The sequence below is a fragment of the Xenopus laevis genome, chromosome 3L (assembly GCF_017654675.1).
Source record: "Xenopus laevis strain J_2021 chromosome 3L, Xenopus_laevis_v10.1, whole genome shotgun sequence".
Taxonomy (NCBI): Eukaryota; Metazoa; Chordata; class Amphibia; order Anura; family Pipidae; genus Xenopus; species Xenopus laevis.
Window position 1 is genome coordinate 123,498,014 of NC_054375.1, and position 23,632 is coordinate 123,521,645.

General features: G+C 38.0%; 1 protein-coding gene across 2 annotated transcripts in view; it reads right to left on the reverse strand.

Annotated features, from left to right (window-relative positions):
* The window catches only part of megf11.L (multiple EGF-like-domains 11 L homeolog), a 211,457-nt gene that overhangs the window by 149,640 nt on the left and 38,185 nt on the right, over positions 1–23,632 (reverse strand). For both annotated transcript variants that reach the window (XM_041586899.1, XM_018253298.2), the window contains exons 3-4: positions 20,600–20,701; positions 18,768–18,868 (exon numbers count right to left, since the gene is read on the reverse strand). In XM_041586899.1, the coding sequence (XP_041442833.1) occupies positions 18,768–18,868; positions 20,600–20,701 (203 nt within the window). The remainder of the gene's footprint in view (positions 1–18,767; positions 18,869–20,599; positions 20,702–23,632) is intronic.

The window sequence follows — 23,632 nt, forward strand, 5'->3', positions numbered from 1 at the left end:
AGCTTTTTCCAGGGTTGGGGTATAATAAATCTCGAAAAATCAGAGGTTATTTATTTCTTTTATTTTTTTAAAGCTTGAAAAATACGAGTTTGTTTTTAACCAGAAAAATTGATTTTTGACCAAAAAAACCCTTGAAAACTTTAATTTTCATGGAAGACAAAAACTCGATCCTTAATAAATCGGCCCTTATATATATATATATATATATATATATATATAGTGTCGTGTCTGCTATCTCCCTAAAGCATCAAGTTGGCACAACTGCAAGGCTATGAAAACAAAAGAAGGAAGTGATCAGTAACACCAGAAAAAACATTTTTATCTGTTAACAATGCAGTTGGGCAGCTTTGATTTGATTAAAATGTGTTTTCAGGAGTGACACATAAAAGACATTGGGGCAAATTTACTAAAGGGCAAAGTGGCAAATGCTAGCGAAAATTCACCAGCGTGACGTCATTTCGTTACTTCGCTGATTTACTAACGGGTGCTGGCGTAAATTCTCTAGTGCTAGGCGAAGTGTGGCAAAGTGCGGCGAAGCCAACGCTGGTGCAACTTCGAAGGTAAGTAAATTTGCCCCATTGGGTCTAAGAAATGTTTAAGGAACCAATATACTTAATACCCACCATGGAAGAAGGCATGCAAAGATGCATAATAAGTAGTGGTGGGCGAACTTGTCCCATTTCACTTCGCCTTGAATTTCCTGCTAAATTCCCAAAACTGGCGAAAAATTTTCGAAATGGCGATTTTCACACCGGCGCCTGCGGCGAAACAGCCAAATTGGCCACAAATTCAATTATCACTAATAATAAGTCATAATCCAGTTGCGTACCGAGGCAGCAACACAGGCATCAGAAATGTCATATGATGTCATATCATGTATTTCCTGAACAGAGTTCTCTGTTTTCTGTGAAGCTGATGCTACACGGCTGATTATTAAATTCTGATGCAAACTGCACTGGTTTCAGTAGCATTTTAATGTGAATCCGAAAGAATTACTAGCCAGTGTCGGACTGGGCCGGTGGGACAACAGGAAAAAACCCGGTGGGCTCCGCTCACCCAGTCCACCCCCTAAAGTATGAATAATCGGCCCATAATAAGATGCCGTGAGATGGTGTGCAACCAATCAGAAATCTGCTTTTGTTTTCGAACTGTTGAAATCCAATTGCTCATTGGTTCCTATGGGCAACATCACCGGTAATGCTCCTCTCCACTTTTTACACATCCTGATAAATTGGCCCCTTAATTTGAACATTAAATAAGCCCAAAACGATTGTTTTGCTTCTAATAAGAATTAATTATATCTTAGTTTGGATCAAGTACAATGTACTGTTTTATTATTACAGAGAAAAAGAAAATCAATTTTAAAAATATAAATGATTTGATTAAAATGGAGTCTATGGGAGATGGCCTTTCTGTAATTCTGAATTATCTTTCTGGATAATGGGTTTCTGGATAACAGATCTCATACCTGTTTTTAAACCCTATGTCTTTGTAAATCATTAATACTCTTTTAGGTAGGCCCTGTCTATATGTTTTAATTTGCATTTTATTCTCCAAAAGACTATAAGGCTCATTTACAAAGTTCACAAATGTAAGCATGTGAGAGCATGCGTCTCTAATGCAATGGAATCTTTCCCTGTGTCCACCATTTCTTTTAAACTCTTCTAAAATGTACATTTGCTATTAGTTTTCTTTTTTTAATCCTTCATTATTTGTTTTTCTGGATGTAACGCCTGACCTTCCACATACCAGAGAAGAAAGAATACTACATGGTTCCATCTGCAGCTACTGAATAAAGAGTCACACTGTGTACTATTGATTTGTGGGGGTTTTTTCCCCTGCTCTGAAGCCCCTTATGACTCTTATGACTCAATCTGAGTGATAAAAAAATAAAGGACATTTTGTTATTCTTTTAAAATGCCCAACACAAAGCGTTAGGTTGGTGTTATAGATAAGATCTCAGTGGGAAGGAATAGCAATAAGCAGGTGTTGATCAATCAGGGCATTAAGTACACATATATATGTATAACACCTGCAGTACATAGCTAGCTCCATATAAAAGACAGGCCCAGTACAAAAACCACAAACAAATTCTGCACATTGTGGGGCACATTTACCTAGGGTCGAATATCGAGGGTTAATTAACCCTCGATATTCGACTGCCAAATGGAAATCCTTCGACTTCGAATATCCAAGTCGAAGGATTTACCGAAATTCGAACGATTTTTCTTCGACCAAAAAAAAGATTGCAAAGCCTATCGGGACCTTGACTTCGGTAGGTTTTAGGTGGCGAACTAGGGGGTCGAAGTTTTTTTTAAAGAGACAGTACGTCAACTATCGAATGGTTGAATAGTGGAACGATTTTTAGTTCGATACGTTTGATTCAAAGTCGTAGTCGAAGGTCGAAGTAGCCAATTCAATGGTCGAAGTAGCCAAAAAAAACATTTGAAATTCGAAGTTTTTTTATTCTATTCCTTCACTTGAACTAAGTAAATGGTCTTTGCAAACATTTTTTGCACTAACAATATATATTACATTTCCCCATTAAAGTCCAAAATGACAAAATATGTGAAATGTGTTTTGTGCATGTGTTTGTGTGCCACTTTATAATAGAGACCTGATACACTATAATTAATCCCTTACTCTGGTATTGACTATACAGTCATCCATGCCAAATGATGAATAGCATCTTTCCTACTAACAATTACTAACTACAAATATGTTTACAGTTCACAAGACAACAATCATACACTGACATTGACCAGTATAATATATTCAGTAAGTCACTTATTTTATATATATATATATATATATAATATATATATAGAGAGAGAGAGAAAGAGAGAGAGTGTATGTGTGTGTGTGTGTGTGTGTGTGTGTGTGTGTATATATATATATATATATATATATATATATATATATATATATATAGTCCAAGCGAGCGTGGAACGCACACCATAAGTGCCAGTCTGTAAAATTATACAAATATACCATAGGTACCGGCACTCCAAAAATAGTCAGGATACACAGGTCATCTAGTCATAATCAAGGTTTATTGGTGGACCAACGTTTCGATTCCGTATTGGAATCTTCGTCAGGGTGAATCTCACCCTGACGTCACCCTGACGAAGATTCCAATCGAAACGTTGGTCCACCAATAAACCTTGATTATGACTAGATGACCTGTGTATCCTGACTATTTTTGGAGTGCCGTCACCTATGGGATATTTATATATATATATATATATATATATATATATATAATATTGAGGGATAAAAAGTTGGCGGTCTTTAGGCTTCCCTGTGCTACACTTCCATTTAAACCATCACAACTCAAAGAAAAAAGCCATCTGAAATCTCAATGGCATTGTGCATCATTGATAATTGTGGATGAATTGTGTATTCATGGTTCAGTGACTCTTCTGGTTCTTCTCTTTGAGAGTGGCTGTAGCGTACTGGTTTCAAAACATGCCTCTGTCATCTGCAGGGCATAAATCTGTCTCGATATGAATGCATGGTATAGAATAGATGGTCTAAACACTGTACATTCATTTATATTAAAACAACAGCAAAGGAAAATCTTCATAGTCATAATAAAGTGTTACTTGTGCATGCAGCACTGTACAGTAGAACAATACAGAGGTCAATCATTACGTTGAAGATGAATACAAAACATAATGCTGAGTATTAAAGAGACACGAGGAAGGAGGTTCCTTCCCTCTAGAGCTTATCTTACAATCTAATATGAACATATTAACAGTTCTTTCTCTACTACAGGTTGGTGAAATTTAGTATTCTATAATGTTGATGGAAAAGCATGATACTTTTATACTGGTCATATCAATTAACACAAGCTTAGAACATCACAGTCAAACAAAAGCCAAACCTAAAGCTCAATATTCTGACTAATTAACACTGCCATTGTTATTGGATGACGATATTAGCAGAATACCTGGTCAATAACAAATAGTAATACAAATCCAATATACTGTACCTAGACAGAAAGGCTGTCACATACCTATTAACTGTCAGAGGCTGGAGGGCCTTTCAGCACTAAAAAATGTAGTGAGAAAGGCTCTTGTGTTAAGAGAAGCCTTCTACAAAAATGTAGGTGTAATACTAGATGTATCACCAGCCACCACACCACAGTATCCTCCTCTGCAAAGTTCAGAACTCAATACCATTGATGAAAATTTCTAATCACATAATACATATCATGATTTTATATAAAGCTTTAAGCTCAACAGGGATGTGAAAGAGGTGATTCCCCTTTAAGTTAACTTATAGTATGTTATAGAATGGCCAATTCTTAGGAACGTTATAATTGGTCTCTATTTTTTATTTATTTTTGTCATTATTTTCCTTCTTCTTCTGACTCTTTTAATGGGGGTCACTGACCCCATCTAAAAATCAAATTCCCTGTAAGGCTACAAATCTATTGTTATTGTTACTTTTTATTACTCATCTTTCTAATCAGGCCCTCTCCTACAGTATTCGCCAACTGTGCATGCGGCAAAAGCAGAATTGTCAACGCTCACTTCATGAAGATACTGAAGCTACTGAAGATACCGCCCTTGAGCTCCGCTGCGCTACTCTGCACATGTAGGTCAGTGTTGCTGGACAAGACATTTACAGTATTCTAGTAGAACAGTATGCGGGAGGAAGCAGGGAGGGGGGGCCAATGGAGAAGGTGAATGGGGTATTTTACCTGTAGGGGGGTTTACTTCTCCTTTAAGACAGCTGACAAGCAGATAACATGCCGAAAGGTGATAATATTTCAACAAGAGCTCAATGAACTGAACATACTTTTTGCCTCTTGTTTTAATATCAAAAAGTCTATGGGGCAAATTCACTAAGGCGCGAAGCGCCGAACGCTAGCGTTAATTCGCTAGCGTTTGGCATTTTCGCTACTGCGCAAATTCACTAACGAACGCTGGCGTAGTTTCGCTAGTGTTACTTCGCAACCTTACGCCAGGCGAATCTTCGCTAGCGACGAAACTACGCAAATTCACTAACTTGCGCAGTGTAGTGAACGCTACCTTTTACGCTAGACTTCCTTCGCCACCTCAGACCTGGCGAAGCGCAATAGAGTAGATAGGGATTGTTTAAAAAAAAGTAAAAAAATTTTCTAAGTCCCAAAAAACGCTGGCGTGTTTTCTACATGATGGCTGATAGGCTGAAAAAGATCGAAAATTTTTTGGGGCTCCCCTTCCTCCCCTCTACTCTATTGCGCTTCGCCATTCCTGACTCCTGACTCATGGCAACTTACCTAGACAGTGGGCACATGTGTAGGGCAAAATAAAATTTTTATTTGCAGATTTGAAGGTTTTCCAGGCATTTGTAGTGCAGATACGTGTTCCTCCATTGAAATTTGAATTTCGCGCCGTATGCAAATTAGCCTTCGCTAGCGCAACTTCGCTTTATATAGCGAAACAACGCTAGCGCAACTCCGCAACCTTACGCTACCCCTGTGCGCAACTTCGGATTTTAGTGAATTTGCGAAGCGCTGGCGAAACTACGCCTGGCGAAGTGCGGCGAAGTGTGGCGAAGTGAGGCGAAGTTGCGCCTGGCGCAACTTCGCATCTTAGTGAATTTGCCCCATGTTTTCTGTTAAATTAAACCAATTTCACTTTAGTATTTCCTGGTTTTGCCAAGCAGAGGAGAAGCTGAAAATACTAATTACTTGTCCACTAAGATGGGCCTGCTCCAAGGCTTCATCTTAGGAAAAAGAGGGGCGATAAGGAACTCGGATTGAAAAGAACCTGAGTGAAATAACTCAATTTGCAGTTAGTGTTTTACAATGGCAAAAAATTGATTATTTTAATTAAGAGGCAGAATGCATTTTCATAGCTCTTTTTTTTTAGCAAAGGTGTTTTTAGGTGTATACTTTTCTCAAGTATACAATGTTTTTGCTTGAATCCAATACAAAGACATACACAATGGTCTATACATCAGTGCTCATTTATCAAAGGCAGCAAGGTCCCAAGTACAAAGAGCAGTTTTCCCATGTTTTTGTCCTGTTTTTACACCTGCTGATTCCACACTGCTGCTCTACTTGTGCTACAAATACACACACACATTAAAAAAATATAGATGCATACAGTCCTCTACATACTAGCTGATCAGATAGCTGTGCACATGATGTTCTACATTTATGCGCAATACTCAGATACACTTGCTTTGCATAAAAAGCACATTGTAAGGCAAACAATTTAGAATTGAAAAAATTGGAATTGGAAAAATCCTTGTATCATTCTGGAAAGCAAGTACACATGGGCGTCTACTCCTGTCTGGCTACTGAGATGACATGTGAGTGTTGGGATAGACTGACCCATTAATCTTCATTTGCAAAGCCATAATTATATAAACTGAATGACATGGAGACTGGGAATCTAACTGCAGCAACTGTGCTCTGCCTAGAAGGAGGAAAACAATAATGTACAAAGAAATAATACAGCCTGACACAACACAATATATACCTACATCTCCAGGATAGCATGAAGCATTCCCCTTCAGAGCATATCCATGTGGGCATTAATTCAGTGCTTTATTAGTAGGTTTGATGCCTGATTGGAAACTAAATAAATGAATGTTTCCACTACAGATGGTGCAATGAAATTCCTCGTAGAGATTCCTGGCTTGTTCTAAAGTAGAATTATGCATCAAGCTGAACAAACAAAGGCTCAACTCCAAACCCAAGCCAATGCATCAAGGTGCTCGCATCTGGCTGAAAACTATGTTGGGATTAAATCCAACCTCCCATTGCATTCCTAATTTTTAACATTTGTAACATGCAACCAGGCAAAACCAGTAGCAAGTCAAGGATTTGGCTGATACACCATGTCCATATGGACTGCACTCTTTAGCTCTAACTCAGAGTGAACTAGTGATTCCCCCCATGGTAAGATATTTTAATATTTTATTTTTAATAAGCATCAGCAGGAATGAAATGTAATATTGTATTCATTTACAAAAACAGTTATGGGATACATAATCTTTAAAAGTTTGGGACCTGGAGTTTTTTTCAGATATGTTTCCACAATGTTAGTGCCTTAAGGCTACTAAAAATAATTTAAATAAATTAAATATCCAACAGGATAATTTGGCCTTTACTATGGATTTTACCAGCATAGTACAAGGCAGTGATTCTGCATAATAGCACCTGTATATTGCAAGTGGATTAAGGATAGAGTGGCCATGGTTCCCCACAGAGTTTATGCCGTAATATTTAAAGAATTACTCTGCAGACATCAGAAGATGCCCGGTGTATTAAAGTGCAATGCTACCAAGTCAAGTCCCAAGGGTGGGGGAGAGGAAACAATTCTAAATGTTGAAGCAGTCTTTAACTACTTCAAAGAGCAGCATGTTTACCATTAACCCCCCCTAGCCTTTCCTTTTTTTATCATGGTTGCCATGTTTTGCTCAGTAAGGTAGAGTGAGAATAGTGTAGTTGTGTGGGAACTGTGAGCGCTCTCTTCTCCACATGAACACACGTTCTGAAAGGAAGGAAAAAGCCTTACTCTATCCCCCCCATCCAACTCTGGATATCTGCCACTTCACAGACCGCAGGGAGACTCAGCCTGTGGATGCATTATGTGGGTCTATTGTAGAGAAACAAAATTTAGAGGCAGGATCTGCACAAAAGCTTACACTCCCCTCTAACAAAACAGCCTTATATGCTGTAAATGAGCCACTTTCTGCCTCTGACACGCGTTTGCAGGGAATACTTCGCTTAATGGAGCTCAAGAGGGAGACTAACAAAGAACCTGCTGAGCCTCTTGATTGTATTTTCAGAGCAGAGTGATCTACCAGAGCTGATTCATACAAGACATTCACAAAGCAGGGTCTCTAATGCAAGCCTCGGAGCATGGCCCCTTTTGTTGGGGAATGAAAAGAAGGGCTGGCATCTTCAGGGAATAGAATAATAAGTAAAAGGGCTCAAGCATTATACCATCCTAAAATTCATGTCATTACTGATACCTGGGTGTGATACTAAAGAAAAGCAAACCCCTTGTTGCACTGCAAGAAAACTGAAATGAATGATGCCGGCAGTTACACTGGAAGGTCTACAATCCAGTGAATAATACACCTGTCACACAGTGAGTTTGAGGTTTACAGTTTTTTGGCCCGAGCACTGCTGTTTGATAAAAAGAAATTGTTGATCAATGTGTCATCTAAAGGAGGAAAGACTTATTAGCTACCATATTATTCTCATCCCCTTCCAAGTTGGAAAAGAAAGCAATCCCCAATTTACAATCGACTGCCACACAACCATGATTTATTACAAGCAATCCTTGACTGTCAAACACTTGCCATCTAACAGATCGAATATTGACAAGTAGACCTCAATCGACAAAAGCAAAGGTACAAAACAGCTGACAGTCAAGGTTACAGCTTTCGCTTTACATATCTGACCCTAATGACTAATATAGTTGGCAAATCAACTGTAAACAAACTGAGACTAGAAAGAAAAAAATAAAGTCCCTGGGGTTGTGTTGTCATGTTTAATGTTCTCATAAAGCTTAATGGGAATGTATAAAATACTAAATAATTCTAAACAAGTTTCAAATACACATTTATTACACATTCAAGTTTTAAAAATATTTGTAAATGTGCCTTTATACAATACAGGTATGTCATTATCAACCCGGTACCCAGAAAGCTCCAAATTACAGAAAGGCTATCTCCCATAGAGGCAGATTTACTAAAGTGTGAATTATCGCCAGCGACCGCTTCGCACACCTCGCACCACTTCGCCTAAAATGCGAAGTTGCATCCTGGCGCCGAATGCCGGCTTCCTTTTGCAAGCGATACTTCTTACGTGTGAGCATTTCATAGCGAAGATTCGCTAGCGTTAGTTTATGGCTAGCGAAAAGTCTCTAGTGATCTTACGATTAGGTCAGTTTGAATCGGGCAGGTACATTAAGGGGCAGATTTATCAAGTGTCGAATTTCGAATCCTCCGACATTCTAATTCAAAGTCGGATGATTTTATTCATGGTATGATCGTATTCCTATCGTAGTACGATCATACCATCATACTACGATCGTACTGCAAATCGTTTCGAACGATTTTATTGTACGATTTTTCCTTCGAATATTAAAAACTTAGAAAATTGCTCTGGAATGTCCCCATAGGCTAACATAGCACTTCGGCAGGTTTAAGTTGGCGAAGTATTGAAGTCAAAGTACTTCGATTATCGAATGGTCGAATAGTCGAACTAATGGAATCGAAGTCGAAGTAAATTCAAAGTCGTAGTATCCTATTCGATGGTCGAAGTATTCAAAAAATTACTTCGAAATTTTAACTTTTTGTACTTCGAAAATTCACTCGAACCTTTGTAAATCTGCCCCTTAAATTGTATGGATGTCTTTATTAGAGATGTTGGTGCAAATGCTTGAAGTGGACACTTTCTATTACAAATGTCCAAGGAACCTTAATAAAGACAAAAGAGATCATATAATGCCCTAGACATGAGCCCACTGTAAAATGAATGTTCCATGGCCGTCAAATGTCTGGGGGAAAATGTTAACCCAAAAAAGTTCAAGTTAGGACTTTTGCAGGCAATCCCACTTAAAAAAATATATATTTTGATTTGATGTAAGTGACATAAGATTGAGGAAGATCTAGCTTCATTTTAGCAGTTTGCCTGGTCTGAAGTGGTGAAGTCAACTCGGCGAAAGAGGTAAAGTTCAGTAAAATCTGCACTTCAGTGAATTTGCAGAGCCACGACCATTCGACTGAGCGAAAAGTTGCATAGCGATAGACTGCGAACAAACGATAGTGACGGTCTCTTTTGCTAGTAGATTGTCATCTGTGGATGTGATTTCTGCTGAAAAGTCGCGAGCGTTAGCCACTTTAGTAAATATGCCCCATAGACTGCATTTTATCCAAATAATCCGAATTTCTAAAAATGATTTCTTTTTTCTTTGTAATAAATAAACAGTACCCTGGACTTGATCCAGACTAAGATATAATTAATCCTTATTAAACCAGCCTATTGGGTTTATTTAATATTTAAATCATTTTCTAGTAGACTCAAGGTATGAAGAGCCAAATTACGGAAAGATCCATTATGTGGGAAAAGTCTCGACAAAATCGACAAAAGTTCTAATCATATGACTTTTTCAGATTTTTTTGACTCAATTTTTTGAAAAAAGAAATGGTGCTGTTACCTCAAACAAACTGCGAAAAAACTTTAAGTCAAAACCTTGTGATGCACCTCCGCCGTGTGTGCTGCTGAATATATCCACAAATATAAAGTTTTGAGTTGTCGTCTAAAAACCCCAAATTTTTCAAATTATCGCATGAAACCCAGCGCAAATAACAATATCTTCAAATTGTGAAAGAGACATCTGCCATTGACTTCTGCATGACCTCGACAGGTTTTAGCTGGAATATTTTCAGATTTGTATTTTTAGCAGATTTGGGGTATACTTAATCTCTAAAAATTTGAGTTTTTTTCCTGTAAAAATTCAAGTTTTACCTATTAAAAACTCGACCAGAAAAAATTGAGGTTTAATAAATAGGCCCCTTAACATACTGTAATGAGAAAAAGGTTACCGCTGCTGAGAATAATGAGACAGATGCTGCTTTCAATAGCAGTTATATTTACAAATTACAAAAAAAAAACACTGAAAATGTAAAACAAAAAGAAGAAAACGCTTTAAGAATTAATTAACAAACCTGTTGAAAGGGAGGATGGGTTTTGAAGCAAATAAGGGAATTGTTTGTCCCAGTCCAGTAATCAGCAGCAATCAATGAGATGTTTCCCTTCGTTTTTGTAACTGCGGTAGACCAATAAATACTGACTGCAGACTAGTGACTTTGAGACTGACACTACTGAATACACCAGATCATGGCACTAACGCTTTCAACTTTATGGAGCAAAGCAAGGCAATTCGAGAAATTAAATTCATATTTTACCTGTATAATTAAATTTTAGATCTCAAAAACTGTAAGAAAAAAAATTATAACCCCTATTTGTGAAAAGGAGTTATAAATCTGCAACAGTCTGGGTAGATGGTAATATCAGTTGGCGTTTACCCTAAGTATATTCTCTTTAGTTTTCAAAAACCAACAGCCAGCATGACCTGTCCCCTCCATATAAATGGAGTGGATATTTCTTGAGTCAAGGCTCTGGAACTTGAACACTCACTTTTGGAATATACAGTATGGGGCCCATTCACTAAGTTTGAGTGAAGGAATAGAGGAAAAATAGTTCGAATTTTGAATGTTTTTTTTGGCTACTTTGACCATCGAATTGGCTACTTCGACCTTCGACTACGACCTTCGACTTCGAAACGAACGATTCGAACTAAAAATCGTTCGACTATTCGACTATTCGATAGTCGAAGTACTGTCTCTTTAAAAATTTCTTCGACCCCCTAGTTCGCCACCTAAAACCTACCAAGGCCAATGTTAGCCTATGGGGAAGGTCCCCATAGGCTTGCTAACAATTTTATGATCGAAGGATAATCCTTCGATCGATGGATTAAAATCCTTCGAATTGCGAATTGCGCAAAATCCTTCGACTTCGATATTCGAAGTCAAAGGATTTTAATTCGGCAGTCGAATATCGAAGGTTCATTAACCCTTGATAGTCAACCCTTGATACATCTGCCCCTATGTGTGCCTTTTTTTGAGACAGACCTTTTCTAAATGATGATCGGATTGGCAGTGCCGAAGAGGAAGAAGCGAAGGTCAAAGAGCAGTTCTTTTAGGTAATATGGGCCAGATTCAATTCCATGTGAAAATGTTATTTTAGGTCACTTGATACACTTTATGGGTGAGATTGAATTTGAAGAGAAAACCATTTCTCCTTATTCAGTCCCAGTATTTTTCCATAGACTTCAATAGAGTTTTCATGTGATAAATAGTTTTTTCTCATTGAATTGCATTTGGCTCTATGGGAAAATCTGTAATAAAATTATGAGATAAGCTTTCCTCATCAAATTGAATCCTATATTTTTAACAATATACCAGTAAGTCATTAACACTAGCAACTAGATATGGAGTAATGAATAAGAAAAATAATGACTGTGGTAGGTAGGAAACAGAGACATGATGGGGAAACTTAAAGGGGTGGTTCACCTTTAAGGGAACTTTTAGTATGTTATAGAATGGCCAATTTTCAATTGGTCTTCATTATCTATTTTTTATAGTTTTAAAGTTATTTTCTGACTCTTTGTAGTTTTCCAATGGGCATTGCTGACCGGTTCTAAAAAACAAATGCTCTGTACAGCCACGAATGTATTATTATTGTTACTTTTTATTACTCATCTTTCTATTCAGGCCTCTCCTATTCATATTGCAGTCTCTTATTCACATCAGTGCATGGTTGCTAGGGTAATTTGGTTCCTAGCTACCAGAAGAGCTGTTGAATAAAAAGCTAAATAACTCAAAAACCTTAAATAATAAAAAATTAAATCCAATTACAAATTGTCTCAGAATATCACTCACTACGTCATACTAAAAGTTATCTCAAAGCTGAACAACCCCTTTAAGCAACATGAGGGATGGAGACTATCAGTCAAAACTGAATGAGGAGGGCAGAAGTAGTGGCATGGGGGTTAAGGCTAAGCGGGAGGAAGGTACAAAAATTAAAGACATAAGGACACAGTGGGCCCCCAAATCAGTGGGCCCTGGGGAGATGGTCCATTTGCCTCTTTATTAATGCTTCCCATAGTGAATTCTTCACTATCCACCTCAGCAATGTGTCTTCAGGTTTTGCTAGTCGGTTACAATATTGCTGTGTTCCCTTTGCCTACACAATGTACAACTGTCTTTCAAAATAACCGACTCTGACACAAAACTGTATGTAGAGAAACAGATTGCTGAGAGGAGGATAGTAAGTGACTTGAATAATTTTAGAAGTGGTCCTTTTTTTTATTTGATTATACCTGTATTCCTGTTATTCCATAGCATGAAGCCTATATCAGATTTCTATTTTCACAATAGTTCCCCTTTCACAATAATGTTTCTCAAGTAAAATGGGAATGTTGAAGAAATTAAGCAAGATGCCTTCAAATTTAGATCAGACAAATATGTTTCCTGAAGGAAGAAAGTATTACCTTCTAAAATTACTCCTGAGTTTTCCATATTGCATCTCAACAGCATATTGTTTTGTACTAACAATTACTGTGGTCTGAAAAAACTCTCCTCCCGCAGGACCTTGCTGTAATATAAATACGTAAAATAATGCACGCTTCAAAGCAAAGCCCACTTTCCTTGTTTCTCTTTTGTTTCATTACCTTGCCCTTCAGGGCAGACTTACTAAAGGCAGAAGTGGGAACATGTAAGTGAAATTGTAAGGGATTTCGATACACCACTAAGGCTATTTCTTGCATTTGCTGAGAGGCAGATTAGAAATGGGGATTAGATACATTTAAAACTGCGTATTAGTTTTGTTTCCTAGTGTGACTATGCAGTGTCATTAATTAATTGAATTATATCCTCTCTTTAAAAAAAGAGGTTTAAAAAAATACACACACCAAAATTTGCAATCACAGAAATCAAAGTAATGTTAGAATGTGGATATTGAATGTAGCACTGATATCTATAGCATAATATGCATGCAATGAATAATGGTTGGACTCAGCTGGTATAAATCTGTGCCAGGGTAGTATCCTACAGCAAACAATCTGACATTTGCTTTCATTTAAATTGAACAAACCCTATAACTATCACAAATTATATTTGTATTACTGCCATGATCTGATTTCATATTGTACCAATGTTTGATTTTCCAGCTCTCAGCACTTCTGCTGCAAGCAATGGTAAGGGGTAAATGGAAATGCTGTGGAGAAGGACAGGGATGTTACAAAAACGATATTTAAACACACATGGAGCAGCTTCTATAGATAATGCTCAGGGACAAATGATAAGGAGACACAATAAGAGATGGCGTAAGCAAAGGTTTGACCCTAGAAACTCCAACTTGTAAAAGCCAGCACTACCAAACTATAAATCATGCGAGAATGTGATGAGCTCAGTTCAATTTTTCCTGACATTATGGAAGGGTCGCAAAATGTAGGCAACTAGAAGGTGAGGGGTCATAGGTCCGGTGGCATAAGGAGTTTCCCACTCTGTTTTACTACACATTGGTTGTGTTACATAATCCCAACCAGAAATAAAACTAAATACATACATTTGTTATGACAAATGTATGTGAGAATTCAGCATCCATACAGCACAACATTTTGGGGGGTGCCTACGGTGCCTAAGACAACCATCTATCTATATACACTATAAAACAGATATTGAACAAGATTCCCAACCCTTTTCCCATAATCTGGGATCTGGCAATGCATGTGTGAGTAAAGAGAACAAACACAATGTGATAGATTTACTAAAGAGCGAAGTGGCTAACGCTAGCCAGCGTTGCCACCCGCAGGGACATCGCCAATTTACTAACAGGTGCAGGCGCCAATTTAGCTAGTGAACGGGACAGTCACTTTTTTGGCTGACAAACTTTTTTTGGGTAACCGTTTTTCTCCACACATTTCATAACTTAAGGAACATTCATTTTACAGTCAGGGCCGGATTTCCTGCCGTGGCCTCATAGTCCTAGCGACCTAGCCGATCACACGTACCCACCGCCCACGCACACATGCTCGCGTATGCGCCATAGCATAGGGGTACTGGGGAACGCTTTGTTCCCAATGCAGCTGGATGGCATGCCGCCCCTAGAATTTCGCTGCCCTAGGCCTGGGCCTTTGTGGCCTTGCCACAAATCCGAGCCTGTTTACAGTGGGCTCATGTGTAGGGCATTATATATATCTCTTGTCTTTATTAAGGTTCCCTGGACATGTATAAGAAAAAACGGTAACTTCAAGCATTTGAACCAACATTTATAATAAAGACCTCCATACAACTTTAAATTACCCGTCGTATGCAAATTGACCTAAGCGCATGATCACTAGCGAATTTTCGCTAGGCACAAATGAACACTAGCACATCTTCGCTATGAAACGCTTGCACTGCCGAAGCAATGCAAGCAAAAAGTCGCCAGTACTCGACGCCCAGGACGAAACTTTGCATTTTAGTGAATTAGCGTATATGTAGCACATTTGCCCTGGCGAAGTTGTGCGATGTGTGCGCAGCGGTCGCTGGTGACAATTCGCCCTTTAGTAAATCTGCCCCCAAGTTTCTATAATTCAGATTTGTGATTCAGTTGACCCAAATCCAAGTACATCCAGTCAGAGCATAGTTGCCAGTGGGATAGTTTGTTGGTTCATGTAGCGACATTCAATTTGATCGAGTTACATAGTTAGTTACATAGTCACATAGTTAAATTAGAAAAAAGACAAAGTCCATCAAGTTCAACCCCTCCAAATGAAAACCCAGCATCCATACACACACCCCTCCCTACTTTCACATAAATTCTATATACCCATACCTATACTAACTATAGAGCTTAGTGTCACAATAGCCTTTGATATTATGTCTGTCCAAGAAATCATCCAAGCCATTCTTAAAGGCATTAACTGAATCAGCCATCACATCATCACCCGGCAGTGCATTCCACAATCTCACTGTCCTGACTGTGAAGAACCCCCTACGTTGCTTCAAATGAAAGTTCTTTTCTTCTAGTCTGAAGGGGTGGCCTCTGGTACGGTGATCCACTTTATGGGTAAAAAGGTCCCCTGCTATTTGTCTATAATGTCCTCTAATGTACTTGTAAAGTGTAATCATGTCCCCACGCAAGCGCCTTTTTTTCCAGAGAAAACAACCCCAACCTTGACAGTCTACCCTCATAATTTAAGTCTTTCATCCCTCTAACCAATTTAGTGGCACGTCTCTGCACTCTCTCCAGCTCATTTATATCCCTCTTAAGGACTGGAGTTCGAAACTGCACTGTATACTCCAGATGAGGCCTTACCAGGGACCTATAAAGAGGCATAATTATGTTTTCATCCCTTGAGTTAATTTTTTTTTTATGCAAGACAGAACTTTATTTGCTTTAGTAGCCACAGAATGACACTGCCCAGAATTAGACAACTTGTTATCTACAAAAACTCCTAGGTCCTTCTCATTTAAGGAAACTCCCAATACACTGCCATTTAGTGTATAACTTGCATTTATATTATTTTTTGCCAAAGTGCATAACCTTGCATTTATCATTTTATATTGTTATTATTGTAATTTTCTTATAAATTAGATTCATCAGATTTGCTTAAAAGTTAAATGTATTTGAATTATATAGATCTGATTTTAAAAGGCATGGTGCAAATCTACATTATGGGGCTCATTTACTAAGGGTCGAATATCGAGGGTTAATAAACCCTCGAATTCGACCCTCGAAGTAAAATCCTTCGAATTTGAATATCGAATTTGAAGGATTTAGCGCAAATCCTACGATCGATCGAAGTAACAATGAAATCCTTTGAATCGAACAATTCGAACGATTTTAAGCGATCGATCAAACGATTTTTCTTTGATCAAAAAAAGCTTAGCAAAGTGATGGGGAAGGTCCCCATAGGCTAACATTGTACCTCGGTAGGTTTAAACTGCCGAAGTATGTAGTCAAATTTTTTTTAAAGAGACAGTACTTCGACTATCGAATGGTCGAATAGTCGAACAATTTTTAGTTCTAATTGTTCGAATCAAAGTCAAAGGTCGTAGTAGCCTATTCGATGGTCGATGTACCCAAAAAAATACTTCGAAATTCGAAGTTTTTTTCATTCAAATCCTTCACTCGAGCTTAGTAAATGTGCCCCTATGAGTGTACCCTCAGTCTGCAGTATCGATTCCCTACAGGCAACATAGAATGTTATAGGACCTAAAGACAAGAAAAAGTCTAAGGGGCAGATTTATCAAGGGTCGAAGTGAAAATTTTTTTTAAGTGAAAATAAACTAGGGAATAGTTAGAATTCGATTAAGTTTTTAATAAAATTCGAATTAGATTTTTTAAATTTATCATTTACTTGCCCTTTAAGAATTCAAATTAGACTATTTACCTCCTTAAACCCACTGCTGTTTTAGCCTATGGGGGGCATCCTGGGATCAATTTGGAGTTGTTTGCAGCCTTCCTGAAAATCGAGTTTTTTTTCAGAGGAAAAAAACTTGAATTGAATTTGATTCGAGTTTGCGGGTCGATTCCATTTACCCGAGTTTAAAAAATTTGAATTAATTAAAAGATTTCGATTGGTCGAATTTTGGTTGAATTTCGAGTTCATGGGAGTTTAAAAAAACTCCAAGGAACTCTCAATTCAACCATTGATAAATCTGCCCCTTAGTGTTAAGGGCACTGGGCTTTAAAGTTATGATACATTACATACTGTACATGTGTCAACAGCAATGCATCTGCCCTCAAAAATGCCTTTTCTGACTTTGTTTGCAATGATAAGAATCCATACACCTCACCAACATAATAAGTGTTGGCTGCAGCACATTTACTGCATTGCAAACTATTTTTGGAACATCTCACTGTACCTTAAAACTTTAGTGCAAATCACCTTGCTACATTTAGTGCCACTATTTCAGAACCTATGTTTTATATATATTACTGTCATACAGCGTGATATTCAATCAAAGGGAGAGATAAATAGTCATAGTGATAAAGTAATAATTAGCATAATGCATGGGAATAATAATGGGTATGCCAGCTATGATACGCAGTTACTGGAAAAGGTCAATATTCGAGCAAAAGGTTTAACACCTTGACACAGCAATGAAATACGACGACAGTAAAATATCACTGGGCTCTAGTACAACATGTATTGATTTGAGAAAGCCATGGACTTCTGTGATACACTGTTTTGAAAAAGAGAACTGAGGTTCAACAGCCAGATGCCTATTTTAGGACCTAAAATATAAATAGTCATGTCATTTTAAAGTGAACATATAAATTTACATTATGTTTTTTTTCTAGGGATGCAGCAAATCCACTATTTGGGATTATGCAAATGAAAGATGGGATGGGAAAAAGTAAAAAAAAATGTTTTACTTCCTTGTTTTGTGACAAAGAGTTAAGTGATTTCCCTTCCTGCCATCAATTTGCATATGCAAATTAGGATTAGGATTTGTTTGGCCAGGCACGAGGATTTGCCCGAATCCTGCTGAAAAAGGCCAAATTTTGCCCAAATCTGAACTAAATCCTAGATTTGGTGCATCCTTAATTTTTTCATAGTCATGTAGCAATATAAAGCATGACAAAACTCTCCATTTGCAATATGATTCAACAGAAAATGCCATTAGAGAAAAACAGCACAACTGTTTTATAAAGTAATGTGCAGTCATAGAAAAGATCTCAATATAGAAAAGAAGATGTTGGTGCGACACTCATTAGAGGTAAGAGAATACGATTTCCAAGGGGTACCTAGTAAATTTTCAACTCCAAATGTTAACTCTTTTCTTGTCCTTTAAAGGTATGAATAAAAATGGAAATATCCTAGCTCTATTAGATTGTGATTTCTTTTTAACACGGGTGACAAATCTCCAAGTGTGTCATTGCCCTTAGTTAACTCAAACTTTTGAAGAATATTTTCATTTTTTATTTTCTGCATTTATTTTAAATGTATTATTTATACTTATTTATTTTAAATGATTTCCTTTTTTATATCTGCACCAGAAATGAGTTAATTAGTTGTCAAACTCGATCCACTAAAATCATCAACAACCAGACCAGACCAGGAATTTTATAATTCCAGATCAGAGAACACAACAACCAATTAATCGTTCAATATTTGGGTAAGATTCCCTTTTTAATTTAAAACGAATTAAAAATCAGATTAACCAAAAGAAAAATAAAGATTGATACATACGGATACAGAAGTCACCGCTCTCATAATATCCTGGACAGCACTGTGATCTTCTCCTGTACATAGTTCTGAGACCACGACGATACGCTGTCTTGTAACTTATCCTAGACAAAAATACGTTTCTTAAATAAAGTGGGCAACAGGTGAGTCACCTATCACAATTCACAAAGTCCATCTTTATTGGGATATGTCATGATTATAAAAACCGTAAGTAAAATCCTTCAGTAAATATTTAGGTAAACTGTGTTATTTAACTATATTACAGTACTTAGAATCTCTGTTTTGTGGGTCTATACCCACAGGAGTAGACACAAGAACTAAATTGCATTCCATACTTTGTCTCTCTTCTTTGCATATCTGCTCCCACGAGGCATAGTGTAATCAATTAAAGCCTTTCGTTCAATACAATGGGAAATAGGAGGCACTGCATAATTCACAATTTTGTGTACAGCATGATTTCAAGGACTGTACACCTAAGGTCAGAGACACACATGGAGATTCGGGGAGATTAGTTGGCTGGCCTTGCCTCGTGAGGCAACTTCGGGCGACTTCGGAAAACAAAGCGCTCCGACTGCCATCCCACCGGTGATTTACATTCTAGCCGGCGGGGAGGCAGTTCGGGGAGAGTAGTTGCCCGATGAAGAGGCGATTTGTCACCGGGCGACTAAATCTCCCCGAATCTTCTCATCTGTCTCTGCCCTAACGCATACTAGAATGGAAACTATGGCAGTGGAGAAACTGCCAATTCCCTTTCTTCCATCCTGACATCACTGTGCACAGACAGGCATGGCATCCGCCTGTTAGTGCAAGGACAGGCAGATTTCAGAGAAAAAATGCATACTTTTTCCACACCAAAATCTGCAACATTTGTGCACTAACAGGGGGAAGGAAGCAGATCAACATTTTCTCCCTACACTGGTAGAGGAAATGCCGTTGTGTTTTGTTTTTGAAGATGCAATCTATTTTGGATTTAGTTTACATTTATCTTTGCAAATTAGGGTTCGGATTCAGTTGTATGTTTGAACAAATCCTTGGTGGAAGATTTGATGTTCAGCCGAGTCCAAAAAATGTGTATTTGGTTCATCCTTTTTATGATAGTAAATAATCTATTACAAATCTATTAATAATACTGTACTGACTAATTGTACAGCATTAATACTTAGAGTAGCGTATTACAAAAACTAAACAGCACAAATGTAGAGCACAGACTATGTTGTAAAATAGGGACTGGGCAGCTCACAGTTGTGTACAAAGGTGTATTGTTCAGATATAGTAGTATAAAGTGTGATACACTGCAGAGCTCACACTTAGCACAGAGCATGGTATACTGCATGTCTGAATAGCCAACACTGCATAGCACAAAGCAAAGTGTACAGCAAAGCACATCTACTGTACTGCATACAGGGACAGCATATCTACCATCTAATATAACTTCCATTTCAGACACAGAATTGGCTACACCACCCATTCTGGATAGCATTACTGGATATTTTTAGGGATGCACCAAATCCAGGATTCGGTTTGGGATTCGACCAGGATTTGGGCTTTTTCAGCAGGATTCGGATTCGGCCGAATGCTTCTGCCCGGCAGAACCGAATCCTAATTTGCATGTGCAAAATAGGGATGAGGAGGGAAACCACGTGACTTTTTGCCACAAAACAAGGAAGTAAAAAATGGCTTCCCCTATCCCACCCCTAATTTGCATATGCAAATTAGGATTCGGATTTGGTTCAGTATTCGGCCAAATCTTTCGCAAAGGATTCAGGGGTTCAGCCGAATCCAAAATAGTGGATTCTGTGCATCCCTAGATATTTTAGCAGAGATGCAAGTTATACCTGTGTCTTGTACATTTGAACCAGTTCAGGATGTCTGTGCAGCGGGTATAATAAATCTGATCGAAGGGGTGAGCATAGGATTCCTGAACAGTCACTGCATAGCTGAAAGAAAAGAAGAATAGAAAATGTTAAGCATAGTCTTCTAATATTGGAGTAAAGTAAGCACTTCATTAAGCACATTTCTATGCAGTCCAAAACTAGTGCGGTATTTATAAAAACCCAATGCTGGGGAAGCTATCTGCAATACACCCCCATCATGCAAACAAGTGCAAAAAGTGCTGCTTTGCACAGTGCTAAACAAGCTCACAGGAAGATGTTGTGTCAGCACATTTTGCAATATGATACTAAGCCACAGCATCATACGTGCTGACTAAGCCAAGCATAGATTTGTACAGTTGTGGCTCTGTTTCTTTTTAAAGAGACAGAAAAAATAGTTATTAAAACATTAATTTTAGCAGATTTGTGTAAAACTTTTTAATTGGGCAACACTCCCTAGTGGCCCCGTGATCTATTCATTCTAATCAAAGAGAAGATATTTAAAATCCCAAAATAGATACCACTGTGTAAAATAGGTTACTGACACCAAAAAAGAGGGTACAGTGATTTGAGATTATGTCTCCATCAGATCTGCCAGAGTGTTTTTACAGAAGAAAAAATGGCATTACAATAAAATAATGTTACTATGTGCATTATTGCCCCACATCATTAATACAGATAAAAAAGCAAATAGAGAAATGTTACTATGTGCATTATTGCTCCACTTTTATTCCAGGAGATGTGGATCAATACATCTGTGCACCTATGACTGAAATTAGAACAAGCCATATCAGAGGACGGCCATGTCTGTTTAACAAAATTATACATAAACAAGAATCTTCACCTTCTTTAAATCTCTCCAAACAACAAACCCCTAGCACCTTCCATCAGCAGAGGGACTCTGTTACAAGTGGAAACACAGCTTGGAGCTTGGTGACTCCTGTCATCTGAAGAACCATGTAGTTTCACCTTATAGCATGCAATATGTTTAAATTAAGAAATCAAAAAACGGAGCCACTCGAGACATATTGCAACATTTAGGCCATTTAAGAATGAAAAGCATTGTAGCAGCAATCTCTGATCCCTGTAAACCAGTGACATAAATCTACTCCCTATGATTGGAAAGGTGGTAGGATAGTTTGCCTTTGAATTCAGCAAAATAGTTCCTGCTTAACTATCGTTTTTTCCCCCACTTTATTGCCATGACCCTATTTTCTCATCTATTTACTGAGAGCAAGAGTACAAGAAAAGTGTTGAGCAGACCATTGCTCTATAAGCAAACCTATATTGTAATAAACGGTTTAATGGGAAGTGTCATAAATCAGCAAGCACAGGTCAGTGTGAATTTCAGCTTACCAAAGTCTGATCTGTGACCCTTAAATAGGGTCATAACAAACATAATATATACCACTGGCCTAGCCCAATGGTTTATATAATAACGTATTTCCCAGTCACAGTGATTTACAATGGTGTACATGATGTCTATATTATTCATATTTATGCAGTATACTTATGATTATAGTCTATTTAATTTTATGTCCTTTTTACTTTTCCCTTATATTGCTGTTACTCCTTATTCACTAGCTTGCTGCTGTACAATTTCCACATTATCTCCCAAAGCTCACATGTGACATTCTTTGAATTTTATTCTTGTTCCAGTCAAATATTCGATATTCTTTTGGCATCAAGGAGAACGAGATGACATTCACAAAACTGAGTTATTTTCTATCTCATGATAGCTAAAAGCTGACTCTCTCCTCTAGATAAACCCTGACCCCACTCTACGTGAGATATTAAAAGCTAAGTAAGAAAGTCGTCCTGGTCAGTGGAACCAATCAATTCTGGTATTTCATTTTTGTTTCTCCTCGATTGGGTGCCTGCCACTCTGTCTCAGCTCTCTCAAAATCAATACCTTCCATTTGTGATTGGAATAAAAGTTAAAAAAACACAACAAGCGCTACGCTTCCCCCTCCCTTTCCACACTTGCCATTCCACCACCTCAGCACGGATTCAGATTCAACAAGAATCTAGAGTACACCAACACAGAAGGTTATCTCATCTTTCTCTGATAAACAGCTGATTCGATTTGAAGGTTAAAGAAAAACAATAAGCATTAGGGCAATGTCACAACAGGCATTTTGATCTCTGCAGTCTTTCAAAGGAAACCTCAGTGAGCAAACACAAGCAACTGCATCCCACACTGCCTAAGGCACATTGGAGTGAGGAAACCAAGAGACTAAATCGTTATTTAAAGCAAAATAGTGTTATAAAATATACTAAGCTACAGCAATTTACCAATCAAGTTATCCAGCTGCTACTTTTATGGGGCATAAACGTGGGTACTGCTGTCTTTCAGAACTAGGGTCCAGATTTGAATTGAATCTATCCAGGGCACTGCAACGAGTTTGTAATACTCGTACCCTCCAAAAACAAACAGTCAAGTCAACTGGTTGCTGATAAAACTGACCACAGTATGCATAAATATAGTTATGGGGGAATGTAATATCGGTCACTAATGTGAGAATCGTTTGCAATTCAATCGCAATAAAAAAACACTTTGCCCCTCACATGACAGTGGGATAGCGATTGAGAATTGTATAGTTTGCACCAGTGTGCAGTGTATGTAATAAAACTTCTTTTCTCAAAAGGTTTATGCCGCCTTCACGTGGGTCTTAAAGGTTCGCAATGCACATTTAAGATTCGCAATGCAATAAAAGCCTAAAGAAGAATATTACATGGTGATATGCAAATTTTTATTCACAAATTTGTTCTCTTTGCAAATTTTATTACATTTCCCCCTTAGACTGTAAGGGGCAGATTAACTAACCGGCGAAACGTTGCCAGTGACCGTTTCGCACCCATCACCACACTTTGCCAGGTGAAAATTCGCTCAGACAATGCTAATTCACTAAAATGCAGAGCTTTGTCGTGGGTGCCGAATGCAGGCAACTTTGTGCTAGCGTTATATCGGCAATGTGAGCAATTCAAAGCGAAGTT